Below are 24,036 nucleotides of genomic sequence, written 5' to 3' on the forward strand. Positions count from 1 at the left end.
CATATCCCAGCAGCCATTCAGGACACTCACTTGAATTAGGAAATTCTTAAAAGGCTGTGGCGCAATTTAGAAAAGATGTCTCAAACCTCACTTGGAACCTGTCCGCTCCTGCCTTGCACATAATTCTAACACACTCAGCTAGTGGGCCTCTGGGGCCTCCCTATGGAAGCAGAAGAAAATCAGAAGAGGGAAAAGGTCCCTGTCTGACTGAAGAGGGTAGTGCCGCTGAGGAGCTGGAGCCGGGCAGGTGGGGTCAAGCGACCAAGAAGAACACTTAAAAAGAGATCTTGGGATCTCAGGAGCAGCTAGGTGTGGGGAAGATAAAACACAGAAATGACAGGCTTAGCATTCCATGTAGACTGAGGCTTGAGGCTGAAACACTGGAAAAAGTGAGTGGAGGCCAGAATCACAGAAGCAGAAACCAGGTGTGAGAGAGCAGCCCATCGCCACCCAGCAGGTCCCCTTGGTCAGGTCAGGTGTCCAGGGCAAGGCAGCCTTGCGTCTGTCACCCTCCCCTCTCCCTTTCCCCACAGACCAGGAAGGTGATTGCATTTTCCTCCACTCCCAGTTCTCTGCAACTGGGTAGAAGGCAGAGCTAATGTGTGGGAGAATCATTCTTTTAACACGTTTTTATTGTGTGCTTACCACAGGCCAGGTACAATTGAAGGGTCAGGGCATCCATTAGTGAACCAACTGGTTTTCTGCCAGCATGGAACTTAGCTTCTATAGCGTAGAAACAAGGGTTGCAGATGAACTGAATGTGGGCGCTGCAGCTTAATTCTGCAAAGTCTCAGTGTCCCGTGGCCAAAACCTTCCTAGGAGGATGGGAAGTGGTTTTTAGCTACCGGGCCTTGAAGAGGTAAGAAGTGACAGCGTGACTTTGAGGGTGTGGTAAAAACAACAGAAAAAGTAGCCCCCAAAGTCAAAGGTTTTAACCTCAGATCACGTGCAAGCTGATACACCTATCCCAGCTCTTCTTGGAGAGCTGCTGAGAATTGCCCAGGGCAACCACTAATTTTTATAAAGACGCTTGTATACAAGTTAAAGGTATGCCTAGGTCATTCTGGTTAAGGCTGCTAGGAAGTGTGCAGCATTTTACAACATTTTCTACCCCAAATAATGTTTTAATGGTACTTGAAGGGGACAAAAAAAATTATATGGAAAACTTACTTCCCCAAAGGCAAGCTTCCTTGAGATCTAAAGTTTCCTAATCCTGGAACCCCAAAGGGGGCTGCAAACAACATCTCAGACAGCCCATCACGTTCAGAAATCACTTTACAATTTGTTACTGTGTCCAAACCCGCCGGCATGTTCAAAGGAATCCAACAGGGTACAAACTTCAGGGAGGGGCCAGGACAGCCCTTCCCCTGCCGGCCTGGCTTTGTCCAATTTGTTTTGTTTTAGCTGCGGCTGTTGGAGAAGACTCTTGAGAGTCCCTTGAACTGCAAGGAGATTCGACCAGTCAGTCCTAAAGGAAATCAGTCCTGAATACTCATTGGAAGGACTGATGTTGAAGCTGAAGCTCCAGTACTTTGGCTACCTAACGCGAAGAGTGACTCATTAGAAAAGACCCTGATGCTCGAAAAGAGTGAAGGCAGGAGGAGAAGGGGACGACAGAGGATGAGATGGTTGGATGGTATCACCGACTCAATGGGCGTGAGTTTGAGTAAACTCCAGTGAGTTGGTGATGGACAGGGAGGCCTGGCGTGCTGCAGTCCATGGGGTCGCAGAGAGTCGGACACTACTGAGCGACTGAACTGAACTGTCCAGGGAGCTGCCGGGGCACCCTGGTGGAGGGGAGGTGTCCCCGAGGAGAGGCGCGGCTCCCGGATGGCGGGAGGAGCGGCGGGTCCCATCCAGCGTACATTGCGGACGCCCCGGGGAGCACGGGTGGGAGGGAAAGGGCGGTGTCCTAGAGGAGGCGGGGCGCGGGCGGGGGGCGTGGTCTCAGCGCAGGGGCGGGGTCTGAGCGCGCCTGCGCAGTGCGCTCCACTCGGGGAGGCGGCGGCGAAGGGCGGGCGGCAAGATGGAAGACTACCAGGCCTCCGAGGAGGTAACCGCCCGGTGGGTTACGGGACGGGCGGGGGCCGTGGATGCCGGGTGCCGGCGGGCGGGCGGCGGCAGCCAGGGCCGTGTGCGGGCACCCGGGCTGCCTGTGGGCCTGGGTGGTGGCCGTTCGCGGCGCCCCGCCGAGCGCTTCGCGGTGACCCCCTGCCTGGCGGACTCCGGGCGTCTTCGCCCTGCCCTGGGGGCCGGAGGCGCGGAGGGGGCGCGCCTCCCGTGGTTCCTCCGGGAGCGGGCTCCGCAGGCCCGGACGCCTTCCTCCGGCGGCGCAACATACCCCGGGGATCGCCGCTGCCGCGCCCCCGACCCCCTGCGCCCCCGGCCCTCCGCGTCCCCCGGTCCCCTGCGCCCTCGGCCCTCCGCTCCCCCCGACCTCGGCCGTCACTCGCGCCCTTTACTCCGAGCGCAGACCCCTGCCCAAGCGGATGGGGGAGGCTGAAGGCCGCGTGTGCGTCTGCCGGCTGATGTTTGCGAGTCTCCAGAGTGATAGGCACACCTGACCCGCACGCCCAGTTACAGCTCCCCAAGGGGCCCCCAGTCCTGGACCGGCTGCTCTGGCCGCGGGCAGCAGGCAGACGCGCCCGCAAGGAGAACCTGCCTTTTTGTCTTGGGTTCCTCTCCTGCTGTCCACGCTGTGCGCACGCCCACCGTGGCCGTCGTCACTCACATTTCATTTGAGACGACAGTCCGATAGCTCCAATTTTGCGGGGGGTGGGGGGGGAGGGTAGTCATTGCCCCATTGAATTAGTCAGGTAAAGCATACAGTTATTTGCCAAGGAGAAGGTATTTATTGTAACAACGTGTGCCGTTTCCTGGTTTTCCTTCCAGCTGATGAGCATTCAAGGAATGATAGCTGATGGCTGCTGCTCTTACAGAATACTTTCCCCTTTCCTTCTCGCTAAATAATTCTGGTTGAAGTACAAATAAATGGAGCCCTGTGTATTATGCAGCCTTCCTACCCAGCACGAACCTCCTCTGGTAGTGTCACCATCAATGTCCAAAGGGTGGTAGCAACCTAGAGGATATTTAGGGAGAAGCCACAGTTCAGGAGCATGGTAGCCAAGGAAAAGCTTTTCCCTGTCAACTGTGCAGTCATATTGGAGAATGGCTTGTATTACAGGAATTACTGAGTAACTTTGAGAAAGCAAATATAGAGGAAGTCCTTCAAACCGGAGTTTTTAATACTCTGCCTTCTCATTCTGGCCCTCACCATGGAGGTGGCTCAGTGACTTCATTATTCCAGGTCTCAACTGCATATCTGAGAAATGAAGGGGCTGAACAGAATGGTGTGTGTTTTACGTAAGATAAAGCCCTGGGAGGCTGAGACCATGACTGTCTTCTTTCTAATTGGCCTGCCTTCCGTGTTTACTGACCTACACAGGCAGTAGGTCAGTAACAGACCTACTGACCCCCATGTCTGCTAACTTCATGTAGACACCTGCCTCTTTGTAACTCTGCTCTGTTGATCTTTCCTGCAGAAGCTGAAACTGCCCAGTGGACTCTGTACAACTGCCGTACTTTCCACTAAAAGTCCACTGAAATGCCTCTCGCCCTTTCCCATATTTTAACCACATGGAAACGTACACAGGGACTTTCTTGTATGGTTTAGAACCACTGAGCCCTCTTGGAAGGATCTTTTAAACTTGGAGAAGTCATTTAAGATACTGCAGGTTTTCGTTAACTTGGTGAGCTGGCTTTGTCTCCAAGCATGACTTCTGAGTACAGTGGGTGAGGGGCTTCAGGCGGTCAGCTCCTGACTCTCCTGGAGAGGAAGGGGCATCGCTGGTACTGGGAGTCAGTGGTCAGCAGCCCAGCGGGGCAGAGTACTCCGTGCCCACCTCTCTGCCTTCGTCCCGCCAGGATGCACTGGGGCTGAGGGCCGGGGCTGCCCCCGGGAAAGCGCTTCTAGAGCTCAGGAATTGAGGTGCCTAGACTCAGAACCTTGTACCCGTTCAGATGCACCGCATGTAAAAAGAAAGAAAACCACTAAACTCCTGGCACTAGACGACTGCTGGCAGCCCGCCTCCCAGCTCATCCTGCTACACTGGCCAAGAACTGCTGTGCCTGCAGCTGACTGTATAGTCCTGAAGCCGGACAGAGTTGGGAAAGGAAATATTAACCAGAAATAGGAAAGTCATTGTAAACTTTACCACTGAGAGTGGTCTCAAAAACCAAAAGTTCTTAAGTTTCAAACCTCCTAATTAGTTTACATTAGGGAAAGAGTTAATTCATACAAAAGTCAAGTAACTCAGTGAACTTCCATATTTGTTAATGATCCTTGCAGCCGGTTGAAATGGACGGACAGGTTGAGATCTAAAGTGAACTTAGTTTTATGGATCATGGCATGACTAAAACAAAACAAAAAATCTTGAAATTGTATACATTGTACATTGTAAGTCTCCTGCATCTCACTAGCTCTGTGGTCCTCAGAGAGCTACTTAATGTTTTCCTCAGTAAAATGAACAGCCTGGTTAGATTATTTCTAAGGTCTTCATTTCTAAATTATATTCATTACCTAAATTTGCATTAATCAATGCAGTGGGAAAGGATCTTTTAAATCAATCGGGCTTAACTAATTTTTTCCCCTTACAGACTGCTTTTGTTGTTGATGAAGTGAGCAACATCGTAAAAGAGGTAAGAGAAAAAATGCTTCCTTTTTGAATGTTTGATTAGTGGCTTATATGAGTGAAAATAATGTGTTTTAAATACTATCTTGGGAAAAAATAAATAAGTACTATCTTGGAATTGTTTCAGCTGAGCCTGTGTGTTTTGGCATTTCAAATAACAGTTGTTACTTCAATGAATATCTAGATAAGAATTACTCCCATGTTATGTAAATTATAGATTTTAAATGAGACAGGAAATTTTATATACTGGCATTATTGACTGTCACCAAGGCTTGGTTCTATAACCTTTTAGCATAAAAGACTCATGATATACAAATAAATATTTCCAATGTTTAATGAAGAGTGAATATTAAAAAACTGAACAACTTCTAGTCACTCAAGACCTGGTGCTGCACTTGGGGCTCATTTTTTTTTTTTTACATTCCTAAACCATCCACTTTATTGACCATGGTACCCCCTTTAGATGATAAGAATGGGAGTCAAAAAGGCTATTTGCTCATTCATTCAAAAGTACACGTCAAGGGTGCATGCAGGGGACTGATGCCCAGAGAGTTGACAGAATTGGGGAGGGGAGGGCAGACATTTGTTAGGTAATCCCGCTGCATTCCTCGCGTGGTGCTCCGAGGGACTAACCCATCTGGTGAGCTCAGAGCTGGGGTCTGGAGAAAACAGCAGAGCAGGGTGCTGTGCTGGGTCGCTCAGTCGTGTCTGACTCTTTGTGACCCCATGGACTGCAGCCCGCCAGGCTTTTCTGTCCATGGGGCTTCTCCAGGCAAGAATACTGGAGTGGATTGCCATGCCCTCCTCCAGGGAATCCTCCTAATCCAGGGATCGAACCCAGATCTCTCAAATTACAAGCGGATTCTTTACCAACTTCCCTGCTGGCTCAGTGGTTAAAGTGTCTGCCTGGAATGCGGAAGACCCCGGTTCGATCCCAGAGTTGGGAAGATCCCCTGGAGAAGGAAATGGCAACCCACTCCAGTACTCTTGCCTGGAGAATCCCATGGAGGGAGGAGACTGGTAGGCTACAGTCCATGGGGTTGCAAGGAGTCGGACACGACTGAGTGACTTCAGACTCAGTGAGTGACTTCACTTCTTTACCGACTGAGCTATCAGGAAAGCTCAAGAATACTGGAGGGGATAGCCTATTCCTTCTCCAGGGGATCTTCCCAACCCAGGAATCAAACCAGGGTCCCTTGCATTGCAGGCAGATTCTTTACCAGCTGAGCTTCTGGGGAAGCCCCAGGAGTAGGGTTAACTTAGTAAAAAGAGGGAAACAGATATACCAGACTGAATAAGTGCAAGGGCCCTGTGGTAAGGAATGTCCTGGTATGTCTGAGGGATCTGTAGGGAGGTGGGGGTGTCTGGACTAGTGTGGGGTGCTGGGGAGAGCGCCTGGGGCAGGAATGAGGTCAGAAATGGTTTTCCTGGTCGGTTGTTCCCCCAGACCCCTGTACATTGAGCACATAGTGAAGCCGGTGGCTCAAAGACGGTTGTTAGATTATCTCAGTTGAACAATACCATTTGAAGTTTTCTACATGATTTGAAATTGACTTTAATGCAAACTGGTATTAATGCAAGTTATTGACAAATGCCAGAGTGATTAAAGAACTCCAACCTATTTTTGTGAGCATCATCAAATTGCAAAGTGACTTAAAAAAAAAGCAAAGTGATCTTGTTCTGCCATATATAGTATTCCACATGAGGCATTATTTTCTAGTTGCTTTGCAGATCTTTAACACACTGCTTTTCATTGTTTTTCAAAATACAGTGTTTCTTAGGAACACAGTGGGGAGCAGGAAGATGGGTGGATTTCCCTAGAACTGTGAGAAGTGGAGTTGGTTTGTTAGGAAGCCTGCTTGGGTCTCACTGTTTTCTGCACAGTCTTTGACTTGGCTGCCAGGCAGCGAGTTTGATACTGCCGCAGCCAGAGCTTCCCAGTCTCCCTGGAAGCACAAGTAAGATTGCCGTCAGAGTTCCTTTCATGTTGATCACCCGATCACTCACTTCAGCAACTTTCTCTGCCCCTGGGCAGTAGGTCAATTCTGTACTCAAGCTATTGTTAAGTATTGCATAAGTAGTGAACTTGGATGGGTCCAAAATTAGAGAAAGGTTTTCCTCCCTCCCTGAAAAACAGTGAATGCCAAAGTGAGTGTGGAGAGAACGGCCCGAGTTAGTGGCTTAGCTTGAGCGCAGCACCCACTTCTTTGACAAAGCTGCTGCGCGCTCGCTCAGCCGTGTCCGACTTCTTGTGACCCCATGGACGAGCCTGCCAGGCTCCTCTGTCTGTGGGATTATCCCAGCAAGAACACTGGAGCAGGTTGCCGTTTCCTCCTCCAGGGGCTCTTCCTGACCCAGAGGTTGAACCTAAGGCTCCTGTACCTCCTGCATTGGCAAGTGGGTTCTTCACCAGGGAGCCATCTGGGAAGCCCCATTTGACAAAGCTGAGCCCAGATCTGTTAATACCTTCATCCCCTGAAACCAGGACGGGCATCAGCATAAAGGGCCCAGAAAATCATAGAATAGGAATATCCTCACTACCAACTTGACCAAGAGGTGAGGCCAGGGACCATGTGTATTCCTGAATAACCCCTGAAACACACAGCATGAACCGTCCCAGAACACAGCACAGAAAAGAAGCCAAGGAATTTCATAATAAAAAATGCGTCACAAACTTAAATAAGGTTTTGGAATAGATAGAGCAGTTCTTTAGTTTTCTAAAAAACATACTTCTGTGATAACATTACCAGAAAATGCTGAATTGAATAAAGGAAGTATTTGTAAATGCATGATTATCTGGATAGGTTTGTACATTGTGGACTATACAACCCACAAAGATTCCTCTATCTACTGTACTTTTAAGAAAGCAATAGGCAAAGGGAAGTATTTTCTAGCCTCAGTGGGAAGAAAACGCATTGCTTATCTCTAGATAATTAATCACAACAGCAAACATTAAATTCAGTCAAAATGTTTAAAAAATTTAACAGATGATATATAATTACATATTTTAAAAAATGAATAAAGAGGGCTTTCCTGATGGCTCAGTGATAAAGTGTCCTCCTGCAAGTTCAGGAGACGGGCTTGATCCCTGATCTGGGACGATCCCATATGCCAAGGAGCAGCCATGCCCGGGTGCCACAGCTGTTGAGGCTTTGCTCTAGCGCCTGGGAGCCAACACCTGAGCCCATGCGCCACGAGAAGAGAAGCAATGAGAAGTCCAAGCACCGAAACTAAGAGTAGCCCCGTCTCGCCGCAACTAGAGAAGGAGCCCCTGCAGCAGCGAGGACCCAGTACAGCCAAAGATAAATAAACATTTAAAAATGAACAAAGGGACCTCTTAATAGCCCAGTGACTAAGAGTCTGCCTTCCAGTGCCAGGGACACGGGTTCGACCCCTGGTTGGGGAACTGCGATCCCACGTGCCATGGAGTAACAGACCCACACACTGCGGCAAAGATCCCAAGTGCTGCAGCTCAGACCCAATGCAGCCAGAAATGTAAAAATGATAGTAACGTGAAAGATAAAGCATTCAAATGGAATACTGTGAAAAGGTATGTTTGCAAAGGAGTCCCCATGGTTGCCAGCAAGCTTACTTTCACGTTAGGCAAAGTGTAACTTGGCGGTTCTTGGGCGCAGCGCTCACCGTGCTGACCTCAGGAGCGGCCAGAAGGGGCGAGGTGCTAACAGGGACCGTCTCTGCTCTGTCTTCCAGGCCATAGAGAGTGCCATCGGGGGCAACGCCTATCAGCACAGCAAAGTCAATCAGTGGACCACAAATGTGGTGGAACAGACCTTAAGCCAACTCACCAAGCTGGGGAAGCCATTTAAGTACATCGGTAATGCACCTTTGCTTCTGGTTGGTGGTGGTGGTTCTTTAAGTACCGCGAGTCTGTGGGAGGAGACAGCAGAGGCGGTTCCTGGAGCAGCACGTCGGCGGCCTGTGCACACCCACCCAGCTGGGCTGCGTGGCTGCAGGAACGACTGCGGACCACGTCGCAGGACTTCACAGCATTTCAGATCCAACGCTTTTAGAGTAAGCGCGTGGTGCAGTGTCAGTACGCTAGGACCAGGCGCTTTACCCTAGAGTCATTTTCATTTTGAACGTCAGCCATGTGATCTGCACACATGAGGACAGAGAGGAATGTGAGTTGCCAAGTCGATTCCTCTAGTAAAAGCTTGTTTTTCTTTAGTGACCTGTGTGATCATGCAGAAGAACGGCGCGGGCCTGCACACAGCAAGCTCCTGCTTCTGGGACAGCTCCACCGACGGTAGGTTTTCCCTCCCTGGGACCCTGGGGGACCCTGCTGCCATCTAGACTGTGCAGAGCCGTGTTTTAGGAAATGTGTGTTGGTTGTTTCATGTCTTTGAATGCATACTTATTAGAGTTGCCTTTTAAAATGTTCTATAGAAGAGAGAAGGGCTGACCTTCTTTGTTGGGTACAGAGTACTGAGTGTTTGGCCTGATCCTGAGAACTCGGAAGGCCTGGCTCTTCCGGTTTTCAGTGCGACCCTCCTCCCCCCCCCTCAGGGAGCTGCACCGTGCGATGGGAGAACAAGACCATGTACTGCATCGTCAGCGCCTTCGGACTCTCCATCTGAAAGCCCCGCCCTGCCCCTGACCTTTCTCCTTCCACCCCGTCCCTTTTCTCCCATCTTCTAACCACCAGCCGTCTATTCAGCGATCACCTTTCTCATCCTAAGTGTTTTTGTGGCACTCTCAACGTGTAGAGAAAAAAACCAAATAACCACACTGCTCTCTGTGACCTGCACACCAAGTCAGAGGCATCACCACCGCAGGTAGTCAGGAGCCTCTCCTGCCTCTTGTCTTAACTCTGAATGTTTCTTCTCAAAGGTGCTAAAAGCCGAAATCTGCTAGTGTGAAACTTTCTCTACTCTCTGAAACGATTCAAATACACTAATTTTCCATACTTTGTACTTTTTGTTAGAATAATAAATTATTCCGATTTAAAATGTGTGTTTTCTTCATAGTCTAGTATCACAGGTGAATTCTCCATATTTAGTTGCTGGCTTTAGAATCTGTAAAACTGTAAAAAAGCAGGAAAGCTTGCAGTCCTGCTCTGGTTCTCTTCCAGGACGGTGAACATGCTGACTGACCACCCCGGGGGTGGGGGGCTCTTGACTGCTTTGCTGTGTCCTGGTTGGATTTCTGCCCCGAGCATCAGTCACTCTTCACTCTCAAGTCCTTCCTCTTCTTGAGCTTCAAGGACAGGAAGTGGGCAAGCTGGACTGTTCCGAAGCCATACTCTCGGCCCAGACCCGACCCACAACAACAGCAGTTTCTACTCTTGTCTATTTTTCAGTAGCAATCAAAACACACATGTTTTAGTACTTTACTGCTTACGCGGTCGTTTTCACAGTGACTCATTTTGTGTCCACAATAATTAGCCCATTAACAAGTCAGAAAAGGTGTTGGGAGGTTATCTGATTTAAAGTCATATCCAAGTTAAGTGAGGAAGGAGGCCCAAACCCTGTTCTTATGACCTCGCCTTCAGGGCTTGTCCAGAGCCACGTTCACATGACGACGGACACGCCTCTGCATCACCTGCTGAACTGGAAAAAAGCCCTGCTCTCGTCCCTAAAATGCCTAAACGGTCACCTTAACACCACATGCAAAGAGGAAACCACTGTACATAAACAGGATCAAATATTAACAATGTATTAACATCCACCAGAATGGTAGTAACAGGTTAAAGATTTACATGATTTGAAGAAAAACCAGAGTAGAGAAACGCAGTCTCAATGAAGCCACTCCCACAGTGTGAATCTGCTGTAAATAAACGTTTATTGACTTCTGATTACAGTGATCGTTCTGTGACCCAGGGTATTGTGCTTGCTGACGCACTTCTGAGGTCTAATACTCAGCTCTAGCTTTCCCACTGAGCCTAAAATTTAGAGTTGTTTTATTTTACAAATATTTACAGTCCTTTTGTAAAAAGGCAGCTTTCAGTAGCAGAAAATCCTGTGTTTCATAGTCTGGTGTTTCATTCTTGTGTCCTACGTCCAATCCTCAACTAGATGTCCCTTTTCATCACCCCTTCTCTGAGCTTCAGTGTTTTTCCCTGTGACGAGGATTCCAGGAAATGAGCTACTGACCACGTCATAGCATACTGAACATTAACTATACCTTGAGTAAACAGTTCACAGAATACTTGAGGCTGGTGACATTTGTCTTGTAACCTGCCCATTTAGCAAGCTGGCTTTACATACTGAATCTGAACTTTTATTGCAATCTGTAATTATGTACAGGAACAATCTTACAAACCTTGAATATATTTTATATATCCCCTTCTTTAGCCTTTCAAATGGGGCTTAAGAGAGAAAACTGCATCACTGCGCTGCTTTAATGATTTAATAATAAATCAAGCGGACCTTTATCCTCATGGATAATGAAGCTCTCTCTAGGGAAACTGAAAGGCCTATGGTCATCTTCCAGGTTCCCCAGACTAGACCAGTATAAAAAATTATCCCCAAGATGATGTTATTCACGCCGTTACCATGGAAGAACTAAAGTCAGCCCTTTGGAGTTTTAAGTTTATAGAACTCTGATAACCCTCCAAGACCAAAAAAATAATAATTTTCTTGCTATCGTCTAAGGTTTCTGGCGGACTTTAGTGTTATAACCTAGTACCTATGGCACATGCTAAATGCTATATACTTTAAGCAAATTTTTACATGGAAGATGTAATATGTTGACATATATGATACACCAGAGAAGATAAATTGAAAATGCATGATTTAATAAAGAATCATTTCCCCCTTAAGTACTTTGTTTTATAACTTCCTTGCTTCCAACCTAGTTACAAAAAGTTAATAAATATTCTCATTTTTAATTTTACTGACCTGATGCTATCAAGAATCAACCTACGAAGATCAATCATCAGTTAACAGTTACACTACAGGACAAGGATAAGTTGTAAAAATGCCTAAATGTGTATAGCTAAATGCCTCAGATACTTTACTGATAAATAACAGCATTCCAAATTATGGACTGTTATAACGATTAAAACTTGTAAACTATAACATACTAGAATACATTAATCAGCACAAGTAACTTTTCATCAGTTTACATAAAATTACTTATAGTGAGTCTTAACAGAAGTAAGTTTGGTAACAGAAAATTTTTTCAATACCTCTGAATATACAGAATCAAAAAAAAAAAGGAATCACATCATTGCAGGTGTAAAAACCATGTAAACTTGAATTACCCTTGCAACAACACGACTGTTTGAATTCAAACTTTCTTATTTACAGGGTTTTAAAAACAAATATAAATGGAATCCATATTAAAGGTATGTTAAATTAAAAAGAAAAATACGAAGTCATAATAAATAGTCTTTCAGGAAGCTCTCTAAGGCCCCAGCACTGCCTGAAGTGGACTATGCCTTTGAGCTCTGCACGGTAGCTGGAGGGCTGATGCATAGATGGAGAAGGTGGAGGTGCTGTTTGCAGCGTGGAACAATCACGTCCCTGCCTGCTGTGTTTGCCCAGACGGCAGCATCAGGATGTCTGCAGTGCTCACAGGTGAACCGTTCAAGGGAGATGAGTGTGCACGCCAGAGGAGAGGCTAAGGAGACAGCTCCACCTCCCACATCTGGTCTTGACAGACAGGAGCTGGGGGTCCCCAGGGCCTTCTCCCAGATCCCGCAGCTCCAGACGGCACTTGCGCAGAGCAGCTCACCCGTTTATCTGACGGTGAACTCACCTGACGACCGTGTGAGGCTCAAGACAGGAATGATTCCCCACATTACCGTCTCCCCACAGATGTTCTTCCACAAACCATCTAAAAATGTGCTACCTTCTTGCACCTAGTTTCCAAATGTGAAGCTGAAGAACTTTTTGGCAATAACGAATCTGTAGTATTGTATCAGACACTTGTTTAGCTTTTATTTAAAAACAAAAAGAGCTCTACAGGGGTATGGTCCTTAGCAGAGCTACTGCTGCTCACTGGAGTTTCATGGGTACCCTCCCCCCACCCCAACCACAGGGCCTCATCCACATTCATGACGTAAGGCTCACAGGCCTCTTGACAGTGAGACCCTTCCCTGTCAACTGGAGATGACGACCTGCCAATCCTTAAGGAACCCTGTCGAACCCTCCTCAGAACTCCGAGACACTGGCTCTGCCTTGGCGGCAGTCTTCACCTGGAACCTGCCCATCCATCCTCCCTCTCCCCATCAACAGCCTTGCTTACACGTCTCACAGCAACCGACCCTGGTGACCATCACTGGAGATGCGGGGTCATCCGGAGCCGCGGTCGCTCAGCGGGGAAGGACCGCCCTCGTGGGGCAGCCTCAGAAACGGGCTTCCCTCTGAAGGGTCGGCAGCCGGTGCCACGGGGCAGGGGAGGAAGGAAGGGAGACGGGGAACGCCACCACGCTGCGGGCCACACAAAGGCTTCCCGGGAACTCAAAACCAGCAAACTTTTTTTTTAAAGCACGTAATTCTCTGTACTAAGAGCAGGGATGATTTCTTTCTCACCATTGAAAACAGCTTGTCTCTCAATCACCTGGAATCTCTGAAAAGATGATTTGGCTGTCTGAAACTTTTTGTCAGGGCCTCTCTTCCCAAATAAATGTCGTCAGTGTGATGGTACATTTAGGCCCAACATTTAAATTAGTCCTCAGTTTTGGTTTTCCTCTCAAACATGTAAACGAATGAGGACCAGGGCGTCTCTGCGCGTCAGACACGGGCGGGTCCGGGGAAGGCAGGCAGGGGCGCGCTCGCCAGGGCGGCCGGGCCTCAGTCGCTCTCGGAGCCCTCCTTGTACTGGGCCCGGATGGCCTGGCCGTTCTGCAGGGGCATCTCTTCATAGTCACTCCTGTCACGGAAGAGACCTCTGACACCCCGGCTCCGACGGCGCGGACGTCCTCTCCTCTCCACGCCGCGGCGCTGTCCCGAGAGCCCGGCCCCTGGCTCGCCCGTTCCTCCCGCCTCCACCGCCCCCTCCAGCCCGCGGCCAGGGCCCGCCGCCCAGCACCAGCACCGCCTCCTGCGCTCACCACGCGCGCAGATGCCCGGCAGGAAGGCACGCGGCCCCTCCTGAGCGCAGAAAACCAGGGGTCGCAGACACGCCCGGGTGGGCCGAAAGGGACCATACCGTGAAAACCGCCTCAGAAGAATCGCCGGCCTCCTCGGTGAACGCGCAGGGAGGCAGGCTGAGCGCTTCCCGCGCGACAGAGAGCCTTTAGCAGAGACGGGACTGACTTACCCATAGATCACGTCGTCGTCCGAGTCGTTGAGCATGGAGAAGGCGGGGTTGTCCTTCAGCTGCGACTCTGAAAACCAACAAGCATTGTCGTGTCATTAGCCTGGAGAGGCCGGGCCGTCCTAGGAAGAGGAGGAGGGTCGGAGACAGCTGGGTTCCGGTCCCCGCCTCCACCGGTTATGCCGGGGGTTCCAGGCAGGGGTTCCGAGTCCTGGACGGGGGGACGTGCTCTCACCTACAGGCCGGGACAGCATGGGGTGCCTTGGTGGGAGCCTGAGGGGGCTGGGCCTCCCGGAGGAGACCAAGAGCCAGTTGCCCCCTCCCCGGGTTCCCCCAGGTCTTCTTGAGAGCCAGGCCACCCCCGGTCCCAGTCCATCGCCACGGATGGGCGCACCAGACGCTGCTGGGGCCTCGGGCACGTGCTGGCAACTCCTCCGTGGACAGCCTGTGGCCGGGCTCACCAAGAGCTGCCCGGGTTCCAGACAGCTCGCCCCCTTCTCATCCCGGGCGGAAGGGCTGCTGGCTGTGCTTTGGTTTGGTCCTTGGGGAGGTGGGCTGGGGGTACATTTGGGTTTCTATTGATGGTCACGGCACTCATGTTCTACAGATCATTTCAGGGCACTGGGCTGGGGTCATGATGCTCGTGTCAGGGCCCACCGACACGCTCGGTTCTGGCATGGGGGGCTGTAACGACACAGAACCTGCTGGGTTCCACCTGCGGCTCAGGGCTCACTGTGAGCGCCCACCTGGTCCTCCTGGTCCAGAGCAGGCTCTGCAGCCACGGGGGCCCTGCCCAGGGCAGGTGGGCGGGGGTCAGGGGGCAGCTTACCATACAGGGCGTTCTTCGAGGGCGAGTACACAAAGGCCAAAGTGTAGAGGTAAAAATTCAACAAGCCGTAGAAAGACAAGAATTCAGCTGGTGACACCCGTCAAGGGAAGCAGCGGTCCCGGCCACGGCCTCCTTGGTCATGTCAGCTGGCCCCTCCCCCCACCAGCTAGGCCGTCGGGGGTCCACGCCCAGATATCAGGGCGCCACGGGGCAAGCCCACGGCCAGAGGTCACGGTAACCTTCCCGGGGCACCTGGAACCCCCAGGAGAACCACGCCCTCTCCTAACCCACGGCACGACCTTCTGTGATCAGGTCATATACAAAGCGGGGGAAGGCCACAGGGATGTGGGAGAGTCAACGAGGAAATGAAGAACTGGAAGCAGACTCTCAAACCGGTCCTTCTTAGTCTTTTCTGGATTACAGACCCTTTAGAGAATCTGATGAAAGCTCAGTGTGAGATTCAGTTACTGAACTGTGAACAATCACGCATTGACTCCAAGGATGTAAATAAGAGGCCCCACAGAAAGAACCCAAGACATCCAGGGTGAACCCCAGAGTGTCCCCTGATGGATGGCACCACTGACAGCGGAGAGGGGAGCACACACCTGACCTGGTCATTCATCTGAAAGGGGGGGCTACTGCCGAGCAAGGGGGCCTCGGGGATCGCAGGAGCCCGGCCCTGAGACACCAGTGTCCCCCACAGCTGGACACACCTGGGAGGTGCTAAGGGATGCCCTCTAGGAGAGAAGACCCCCGAGTCTGGCTCGGCAGGGAGAGGCGGGCAGCCCCGGCCTGACCCGAGGTGCCGATAATGACTTGCCTCTCCAGTCGCCGCCCCACAAAGGGGACAGCCACGGCAGGTGCCAGGGTCCACAGGCTTGACCCCATCTGGTGAGCGACCCCCGGGATGGCTGAGCCCTGCGGTCGCTTTGGGGCCTCTCACTCTGGGGGGATGGGCGTGAGGCCCCCAGGGTGTGCTGTACAGGTGACCTGCTTCTTCCGGACGCTCAGAGGCCTGAAACGCTACCCACTCCACTAGGCTGTGTGCCTGACCTCTTCCCAGAAAAGGATATAATTCTGGTAGTGAGTCGACAGTTCAGCTACGAAATTGTCCTGTAACACTTGGGCTCCGAACCTTAAATAAAGGATGACGATGCTAAAAAAGAAGAGAGGGATGAACGATATGGTAAAAACGTACCAAGAAACAGTACTAGCTTCATATGTCAATAAACTTGCTACTTTCGCTTACACTAGTCATGATTATTTCTGCATGGAGACTTGCACTTACACACACACGCATGTGCACACATGCGCACACAGCCTCTCTGGTACCAGGCAGTGTCCTGGTACCCAGAGCCCACCTCCCCTCCCTGAGGTCCAACCTCCGCTGTGGCCAGACCAGCTGCTGAATACAACAATAAACCAGGTCTCTTCCCTCCCGGCCGAATGCCCTGCGAAGGCCTCCCGTCACTGAGAATGGAACCTGGCCTCAACCTGACTTCCTGGCCACCCTGCCCTCCCACCCTCCACCCCTGCACACTGCTGTCCCCGAGCCCGACTTCAGGCGGCAGATCCCCCACCCACCCTGCTAAAGCAGCCACAAGCCCCCAGCTGTCATCACACCTCTGTTTTCATTACAGCACTTCCGCTCTTTATTCATTGTGTTTTTTAATCACCACCTTCCTCCACTGGAATATAAACACTGCAATAGGGAGGAAGGAGCCTGCCTGCCTGTTCACCAGGGCAGGCCCTCCATAAACCTCTGCTATACCAACGGGCCGATCCCCTTGAAAGTCAGATGAAGAAAGATCACAAAGCCTAAGAGCTTCCAGCAGTCAGTCCAAGGAGACTGCAGCTCCCAAGCGGTGGGCAGGGGTGGCCGGAGGGCAAGGATGTGCGGGAGTCGGGGGGTGAGTTTGTGCAGAAGGACGTGAGCTGAGTGTGAGGCCGGACGGCTGGCTGAGGAGAGGCTGAGTGTCAGCCACACATGCACCGCGACCTTCAGGTGAATGCAGAGGCGGAATAAAACCCAGCTCGCTTTGAAATGTGGGCTGAATTCACGTGGCTCAGTGAGGGCGGTGAAGGAACCCAGAGGCCTCCAGGATCCCCTGCCCCGCACGGCTGGGACCTCAGAGCATCAGTGGGGAGCCGGCCCCGAGGAGCGCCCCCACCAGGGGAAGGGGCTGACGCCCACGTCTCTGCTGTTTGCACAACAGAGAATCGAGAGTGAAATGCAGACACTACGCTTCTCCTCTCAGGGTTTCGATCAGGAACAAGGACCTGGGATTCATTCAAAGACATGGCCTTCTGCACCTCCCTCAGGTGCAGTTCAGGGACCCCTACTGGAGGAATGCAAACAAAAACAACTCCCGCTCACAGACCTGTCCGAGTACATCACACTGGATTCTAATCCTCTGACCCGTGTTCTCCTGCGTCTGCCGCTTCCACGGCAAACATCAGGGCAGGGAGGGCATGCGATCCTGTCTCCCTGGGGCCCTGTCTGGCAGGAGAACTCTGACCCATGGGAGACCTGGTGAGGAGCACCCTAAAACTAACCCGATAGAAGGGAACAAAAGGTACTTGTGACAGTAGAACAGAAACTCACATTTTGCTTCTTTCAAGCAATAGTCTTCTTACCTGATGACGAGCACTACAAAAGTCAACGCAGTCAAGAATTTTAACCTGAGATCTGAAAGAGAAACACACACACGCTTCTAAAATTACCAAAGTGGGATTAAATGCACTCATCCCAGAGATCTTAAAAATAAAGAAAAGAAAGCCAAACCCTCCGAACAAAACCCCCTCCCCTCTGGACTCCACCCTGTTAGTACCTGACGCCCAGGAAAACACGCTGTCCCATCTCCCTGCGTCCGGGAGGCTGCCCAGCGAGGCTGTGGCCATTACTATTCAGTTGTCACACAGACTGGGGGGAAGGCCCCTATGAGGTCAGGTGACGTGCCCCGATTCAAAGAGAAGGAAACCCCCAACCCCGCCGTCTTGCTCGGAAGGTGCGATTCCAGAAGGGTCCATGCAGCTCCAGCAGCCACACACACGGCCCCCGGGGACCCAGCTGACCTCCGCCCCCACTGGGCTCCCTCCCGCCCTTGCCTGAGGCACTCTCCAAGTGGCCCAGTCACGCCGGCAACCCTGCTGAGGTCCCCCCCCCCCGCCTGAAGGCGCCCGCCTCCCCGACCTGGCGGGCGGCCCTGCGCCAGCAGTGAGAGGCCAGCACTCACCTACATAAGGCATGTGACCCAGCTCGGAGCAGGCCCGCACGATCAAGAACAAAAGGTACAAGATGTACACGGTGGCCACCACCATGAAGAAGACCTTCATTCCCTGGCAGGAAACAAGACGGGCCCTTGAACGGCCATGGGGTCTCAAGGGCGGTCTTTCCCTCTGACGCCATAAGCAGGAAAGTCAAGCCTTTCTAAAAGGACCCAGGGTCGAGGATCACAGCTGGGAGCAGCTGAGGACACTCGGACTCTCCTTCTGCAGGCACAGGCAGCCGGCTTACCCAGGAGCACAGCCAGGTCCCTGCTCATCAGACGCGCAAATGCCTCCCTGACGCGCGGGCAGCTCTGGGCACGGGGCCTGGAACATCCTAGGTGCTCAATAAACGTGGTGGCTCCCGCTTGCCCCTCCCCGGGATGAGGGCCTGGCTCCCTGCCCTGCTCGGAAAGATCGTGATGCGGGTCCGGCCTGGATCTCAGCTTCTCTGGACCTCAGTTTTCTTTCCTGAGGACCGAGCAGACGGAACCAGACCATCTAGAAGACTCTAGGTTCTGTGACCCTGATGCAGGGAACGCAGGACGACTCTCATCTGCGGTCAGGAGCTGTGACAGGGAAGCTGGCTGACGAAGGCCAGGCCCCCCTGGGTTGGGTGCTGGTGACCCTCCTTCCGCAGAATCTCTGCGAGAGTTCTAAGCCTCCTCTGCACCTGACACCCCAACCCCATCCTCCTGCCCCCGCCCTTCCTTCTCAGGGCCAGGACCGCCCTGCACAGTCAGGAGACAAAGGATTTGCTCTGCCTCCTCGGAACCTGTGACTGCGGCCTGGGCTTGGTTTTCTCGTCTATAAAGAAAAAGGATTTCACGGCCTCCATCCTGGGCCCCCTCAGCTATCTCCCTAGAAGCCCATGATTTCAAGGGTTTCCTTTAGTAACAGGACTAGACTGCTCGGTCTGTCCTTCCTGCAAGGACTCCCGAGCCCCTGGCCTCCCTGACTGCCGGGCTGCGGAGGGGACAAGTGACCGGTTCAGCGCATCACCCTCCTTCTCTCTCTCTCGATCCTCACGACAACTTGAGGGAAGATCCCATCACTGCCCATTGCACAGATGACAGAGGGGGAGGAGAGAGGGGCAGCCATGGCCCAGGACCGTGGGCTTCACCCGCAGGCCCGGGAAGCCTCGCCAGAGCATAGGCACTGGCCTGTGACCTTGGGCAGGACGGGCGTGTGACCTTGGGCAGGACCCTGCCCATGTCCTCCTGTGAGAAGTGAGCAGTGACCGTACCAGACAGAAACTCCCTAACTGTAGATCAGCATTTGTTCAGTTCAGTTGCTTGGTCGTGTCCAACTCTTTGTGACCCCATGGACTGCAGCACGCCAGGCCTCCCTGTCCATCACCAACTCCTGGAGTTTACTCAAACTCATGTCCATTGAGTTGGTGATGCCATCCAACCAACTCATCCTCTGTCATCCCCTTCTCCTCCCACCTTCCATCTTTGCCTGCATCAGGGTCTTTTCAAATGAGTAGCTTGGGAGGTACAAATTCAACCAACAGTGTCAAATATCATCTGTCACCAGGGGCTGCAGAATCTTCCCTGACAAGGTGTCAGAGCAGTTCCTTCCTCCCCCTTCCTTAGTGTCTCCATCCCAGAAGGGCCGCCCTGAGGCCTCGCCCCTCAGGAGACATGGCGGAGAGCCTTCCTGGGGCGTCCAGATTCCCCAGGGGTCTGCCCTGCCCCATCACAGCTCGGGCACAGGCAGTGTCTCCCCCATCTGGCCCAGGACACCTCCCCCTCCTCTCCAGCTCCAGGGGCACCCCGCCCTGCAAACCTACGAGCATCCCAGAGCTAATTCAAAGACAGAGAGGACAAAACACAAATGAAGACCTGACCTCCCCCCAGTAACGGGGGCCTGCGGCCCACAAGGACTGGTGGGCCCCGCACACTGCGACACTGGTCTCCTTCCCACGCCATCTGTCCCTCACAAGGTCACATATCCTTTGAGGGCAAAGGTTATGATGTGCTGTTCCTAAGGCCTGAACTGAACGGCCTTGAGAACTCAGACTCACAAGCAGTGGAGCAGAGAGGCTACAGACACTCCGCTGCCGGAGTTCAGTTAAGAATCAGTGCTGGCACCGATCCCCGTGACACATCTGTTTCAACCAGCTTTTCAACACGGTATCGTCATTCACTACACTTCTCTTCTTACCAGACAGCAGTTCCCACAAAGAACCACAGACTTGATCACCCTCTGCAAAGCCGCATGGAGAAATGCTGGAAAGTCACCTGGGGTCAGGATTCAGCTCTGGGGCTTGCCCTGCCCAGGGACAGGACTCCCAGGCCCCTGGCAGGGGGTCCAGATGCCCCTCAGCCCCAGGCACCTCCATACCTGGGCTCCGTGGAAGCTGCGCCAGGATGGGCTGCCCGTGAGGCACTGATACATCCCGGGCCTCAAGAGGAGGCCACACTTAGGGCTGGATGTCATTTGTGTAAAATAAAGATGCTGGAATCTGCCTTCCCAAAGTGCGAAAAATTTCAGGACCGACACAGTGCAGCGTCACCTGGAGCGCCAGGCCCTCGGGATGCAGGGCTCGCAGGCCCATGAAGCCAGCCCCGCTCCACTTCAGAGAACTAAATGAACAAAATGTTTTCTTAATTGTTCTACAATGTTCCTAGAAATCAGCGCAACCTCTGTGCCTTGGCGCTTCAACCGTAAACCAAGGATGGGGAGTGACAATGCAGGGCTTCTTTTTCCTACTACTCAAACACATGTCCCCCAATTTTCCACCCATGAACTTTCTATGGCCCTTGTCAAATAACCAGTTAGCGAGCTTGTGTCAAAGCACAATTTAAGTTAAAAAATTGAGTCATTTTTTAAAGCAGCAGTTAAAAAAAATCCACAGGTTTCACTAACCATCCTTACCTGAAAATTTCCTGTGTCAACTCGATACTGGTACATTGGATCATGTAGTTCATTGACTCTAAAAATACGATGTTATTAAAAAAAAAAAAACCAATAGATTAATAACTAGTTTATTTTATACATTCTCTCACTTGGCTTTTTAAAAAAACTTACTAATATAATCTACTCGCTGACCAACCGTAAAAGATTTTTGCAAAGTAAACCTTGGTTTATGAGAAATCTCGAATTACCTACTGAATAGGCACACAACATGACTCAACTGCCCACAGTCATCAGTATTGTACAGTCCTTTTCATTAAGAAAATATACCATATCTTTTCAACTTTAAGACTGACTTCCCAGGCACCCTTTCTGTGGCATGTGTGTGCACCAGGAAACACGAGCACCCAAAGGCAGCAATGTGCGCAGCCGCTGAGTCGGTGTCTGACCCTTTGCGACCCCGTGGACTGCAGCCCGCCAGGCTCCTCTGTCTGTGGGATCTTCCAGGCAAGAATACTGAAGTGGGTGGCCACACCCTCCTCCAGGGAAAGACAGCAAGAAAGGTAAATACAAACTTCCATGAAACTCATGTCAAAATGACACTGGGTCACTGAGATGACAGGTGGGCAGGGAGAGAAGCGGATGTGAGTTAAGTCCTACCATTATTGTACCAAGAAATGAGACGTGCCAGCTTCCAAAATCACATCCCTGAGATGGGACTAGTTTCTGCAGAAAATTCTGTTTGGGTGAATCAGGTTGTTACTAGTTAGGCTTCTGCGTGGGGCCTTTTCACTGACGGACAGAAATAGTAAAGATCAACTCTGGGAGCTGGTGTAAGGACGGGAAGGTTTACAGACACAAACCAAAGGAAAGAATCAAAACATCTGGGGACAGTGGTGAGCCAGGAGCCAAACCGAGCGTCATCCCGACAAATGAAGCCTCTGCCTCTCAGAAAAAGAGGTCTAAAATGACATGGTCTTTTTCATTTTCCACCCAAGACTAGAAGAACCTCTACACGCTGTTTAAGCAAAAATGAAATCTCAGTTCCAGTCACATGACCAAGCCTTGAAACCCTGGGTGACAGATTCCTTTCTGGATGAGTTCACACAATACCATCAACTCTGGGTCTGTCCACCTTGTTCAAGGCTCGCCAAGACTGCAGTTTCAGCAGAAGAAGGTTACTCACGTCTGCCATATTCCGAGGGTAACAGACGCCAACCACAGTAGTCCAACGATGAAGAATTTAGGCAAATAGAAAGTCAAACACTTCCTTTCTCCCTTAAAAAAAAAAAATTAAAAATAGAGAAGTTATTAATCCTTACAAACCATTATTCCCTCACAGACCACACCAGATCATAGATACTCAGATCATGTCCACACGGCATGCATCTTCCGTGGACTGTGAGGCTGACGTCAGGTTCTCAAGGCCGAGTTCACTTTCAGGACTGTCACCAGCACCTGGAGCGGAAGGGTCAGCGCCGAGGGCTCACCTGCACCCGGATCCCGTGGTACACACACAGCCAGAAGAGCAGCAGGGCGCACAGAAACACAGACTGGAACAGGTCGTCCAGCATCCCTGGGAACCAGCTGTTCACCAGGAAGGACAGGGGGAAGAACGGGTCTGGAAGGCAAGAAGCAGGCAGGCCTGATGAAGGCGGAGCCGGCAGGGTGCCCTGAACCCACAGGAGGGCAGAACTCAGGACTGCTTTCTCCCCGGTCAGAGCCTGGGGGAATGGTAGTGAACTAAAGGCTGTCTTGTTTTGCAAAAAACCGAAAAGCCACTGAACAGACTGCTCTGGGGATGACTGCAGAGCGCCGTCTGCTCCTGCCAGCCACAGCTCTGGAAGGAAATGCTTTCTGGGGAAGGGGACAGGGGCAGACAGCCAGGCTCCCACCCTCAGCCAAGTCCTCCAAGTGGGAGGGGGGTGGGGGGAAGGCACCCGACCCAGTGAGTCCAGGGGCCACGTACCGCCCGTTCCCTGTTCAGGGCCCCATCACCCCCGGGATGCCCTCCAGCTCTCGGCATGGAGGGGGACCATGCTGAAGGGCCTACCGTTGTAGAGCAGCAGCAGAGGCAAGAGGATGGACATCCACTTCTGCTCGATGCCCCAGTCTCGCATGGAGAATTTGCGGAGAGAGTGCGCGAACAGGCACTGCGAACCAGACCAGGCCCTGTCACCGTCTCAGCCACCCCACACAGTGTCCCGTGATGCCTGTCAGCCCACATCAAAGGTCTGGGGCCAGCCCAGACCTGCTGCGCTAACCCCGGGCTGAACCGACCCCGAGACTGCCAGGGACAACCGTGAAGAAGCCTTTATCACAGGACAGGGGTCAGACGAGGACGGTCATGGCCATGACTCCTCCGGCCTGGCCTCTTCCTGGGCCGGCTGCTTCTATCAGGAGGGACCGCCCAGGGCACGGGCCACATCCCCCCGAGGTGCAACTCACAGGGGACAGAGGCTTCTGGGGGACACCAGGACGCCCGGAGGAAAAGCCCCAGAACGAGGCTTACAGTCACGGTCAGATGGCGGGCCTGTTTTCAAACACGTGCCTGAAAGGGCCCGGTTCCTGGGAGAGGCTTCTTTACAGCCTTTAAAGCATCACACAGTTTGGGATTTCTAAGCCTGGTGTTGTTTCTTGTTTTTCTTGCGATCTAACAGAAGCCAGTAATCTCCTATGCAATTTGGACGTCCTGGGCTGATGGCCCATCTCCCCGTCTGTCCGAATCAGGCCCGTTTCTCTCGTTTGAGAACACAGGGCCCCGGGGGCCAGTTCTTTGGGCCCCGGAGTCTGGCTGCAGAGCCGCAGACAACAGGAATCCTTTAAGAAACAGCGAGGATCTCTGACCCGGGGTCGACGGCACTTTCCCACCTCCCTCCATCAGGGAGCTCCTGGCGGGGGTGCCTGGGCGAGCCCGCTCTCTCTGAGCTCTGTGGCCGGGTGCGGCCTTCCAGCCATTCCCAGGTCACCACCGCCAGGCACCTTCCTCCATGTCCCGTGGGAGCCTGTGACCTTCCGCAAGCGGCCAGTCTGCAAAGCAGCAAGTCCCTTGGGTGGCAGCTGGAGCAGCCATCGCTGCAAAGAGTGGACCCATTTCCTGGACATCAGCACGCGGCAGGCAGATGACGGGGGCAGGCAGCTGATGGAGGCGGGCAGCTGATG

General features: G+C 52.1%; 2 protein-coding genes across 2 annotated transcripts in view; one reads left to right on the forward strand and one right to left on the reverse strand.

Annotated features, from left to right (window-relative positions):
* The first annotated feature begins 1,957 nt into the window (after nt 1-1,957).
* DYNLT1 (dynein light chain Tctex-type 1) lies at nt 1,958-9,661 on the forward strand. Its single transcript, XM_065931059.1, has 5 exons — nt 1,958-2,053; nt 4,657-4,698; nt 8,403-8,526; nt 8,881-8,958; nt 9,219-9,661. The coding sequence occupies exons 1-5, from the start codon at nt 2,027-2,029 to the stop codon at nt 9,287-9,289; spliced, it is 342 nt and encodes a 113-aa protein (XP_065787131.1). The 5' UTR covers nt 1,958-2,026; the 3' UTR covers nt 9,290-9,661.
* An 815-nt stretch (nt 9,662-10,476) lies between these two features.
* TMEM181 (transmembrane protein 181) overlaps nt 10,477-24,036 on the reverse strand; it is a 49,395-nt gene continuing 35,835 nt past the window's right edge. Inside the window, exons 8-17 of the mRNA XM_065931058.1 lie at nt 22,928-23,027; nt 22,365-22,495; nt 22,061-22,152; nt 20,896-20,953; nt 17,982-18,084; nt 17,383-17,434; nt 15,819-15,901; nt 14,746-14,835; nt 13,920-13,986; nt 10,477-13,529 (exon numbers count right to left, since the gene is read on the reverse strand). Of these exons, the coding sequence (XP_065787130.1) occupies nt 13,451-13,529; nt 13,920-13,986; nt 14,746-14,835; nt 15,819-15,901; nt 17,383-17,434; nt 17,982-18,084; nt 20,896-20,953; nt 22,061-22,152; nt 22,365-22,495; nt 22,928-23,027 (855 nt within the window). The 3' untranslated portion in view covers nt 10,477-13,450. The remainder of the gene's footprint in view (nt 13,530-13,919; nt 13,987-14,745; nt 14,836-15,818; nt 15,902-17,382; nt 17,435-17,981; nt 18,085-20,895; nt 20,954-22,060; nt 22,153-22,364; nt 22,496-22,927; nt 23,028-24,036) is intronic.

Source organism: Muntiacus reevesi, chromosome 3 (assembly GCF_963930625.1).
Source record: "Muntiacus reevesi chromosome 3, mMunRee1.1, whole genome shotgun sequence".
In the NCBI taxonomy this organism is placed as follows: Eukaryota; Metazoa; Chordata; class Mammalia; order Artiodactyla; family Cervidae; genus Muntiacus; species Muntiacus reevesi.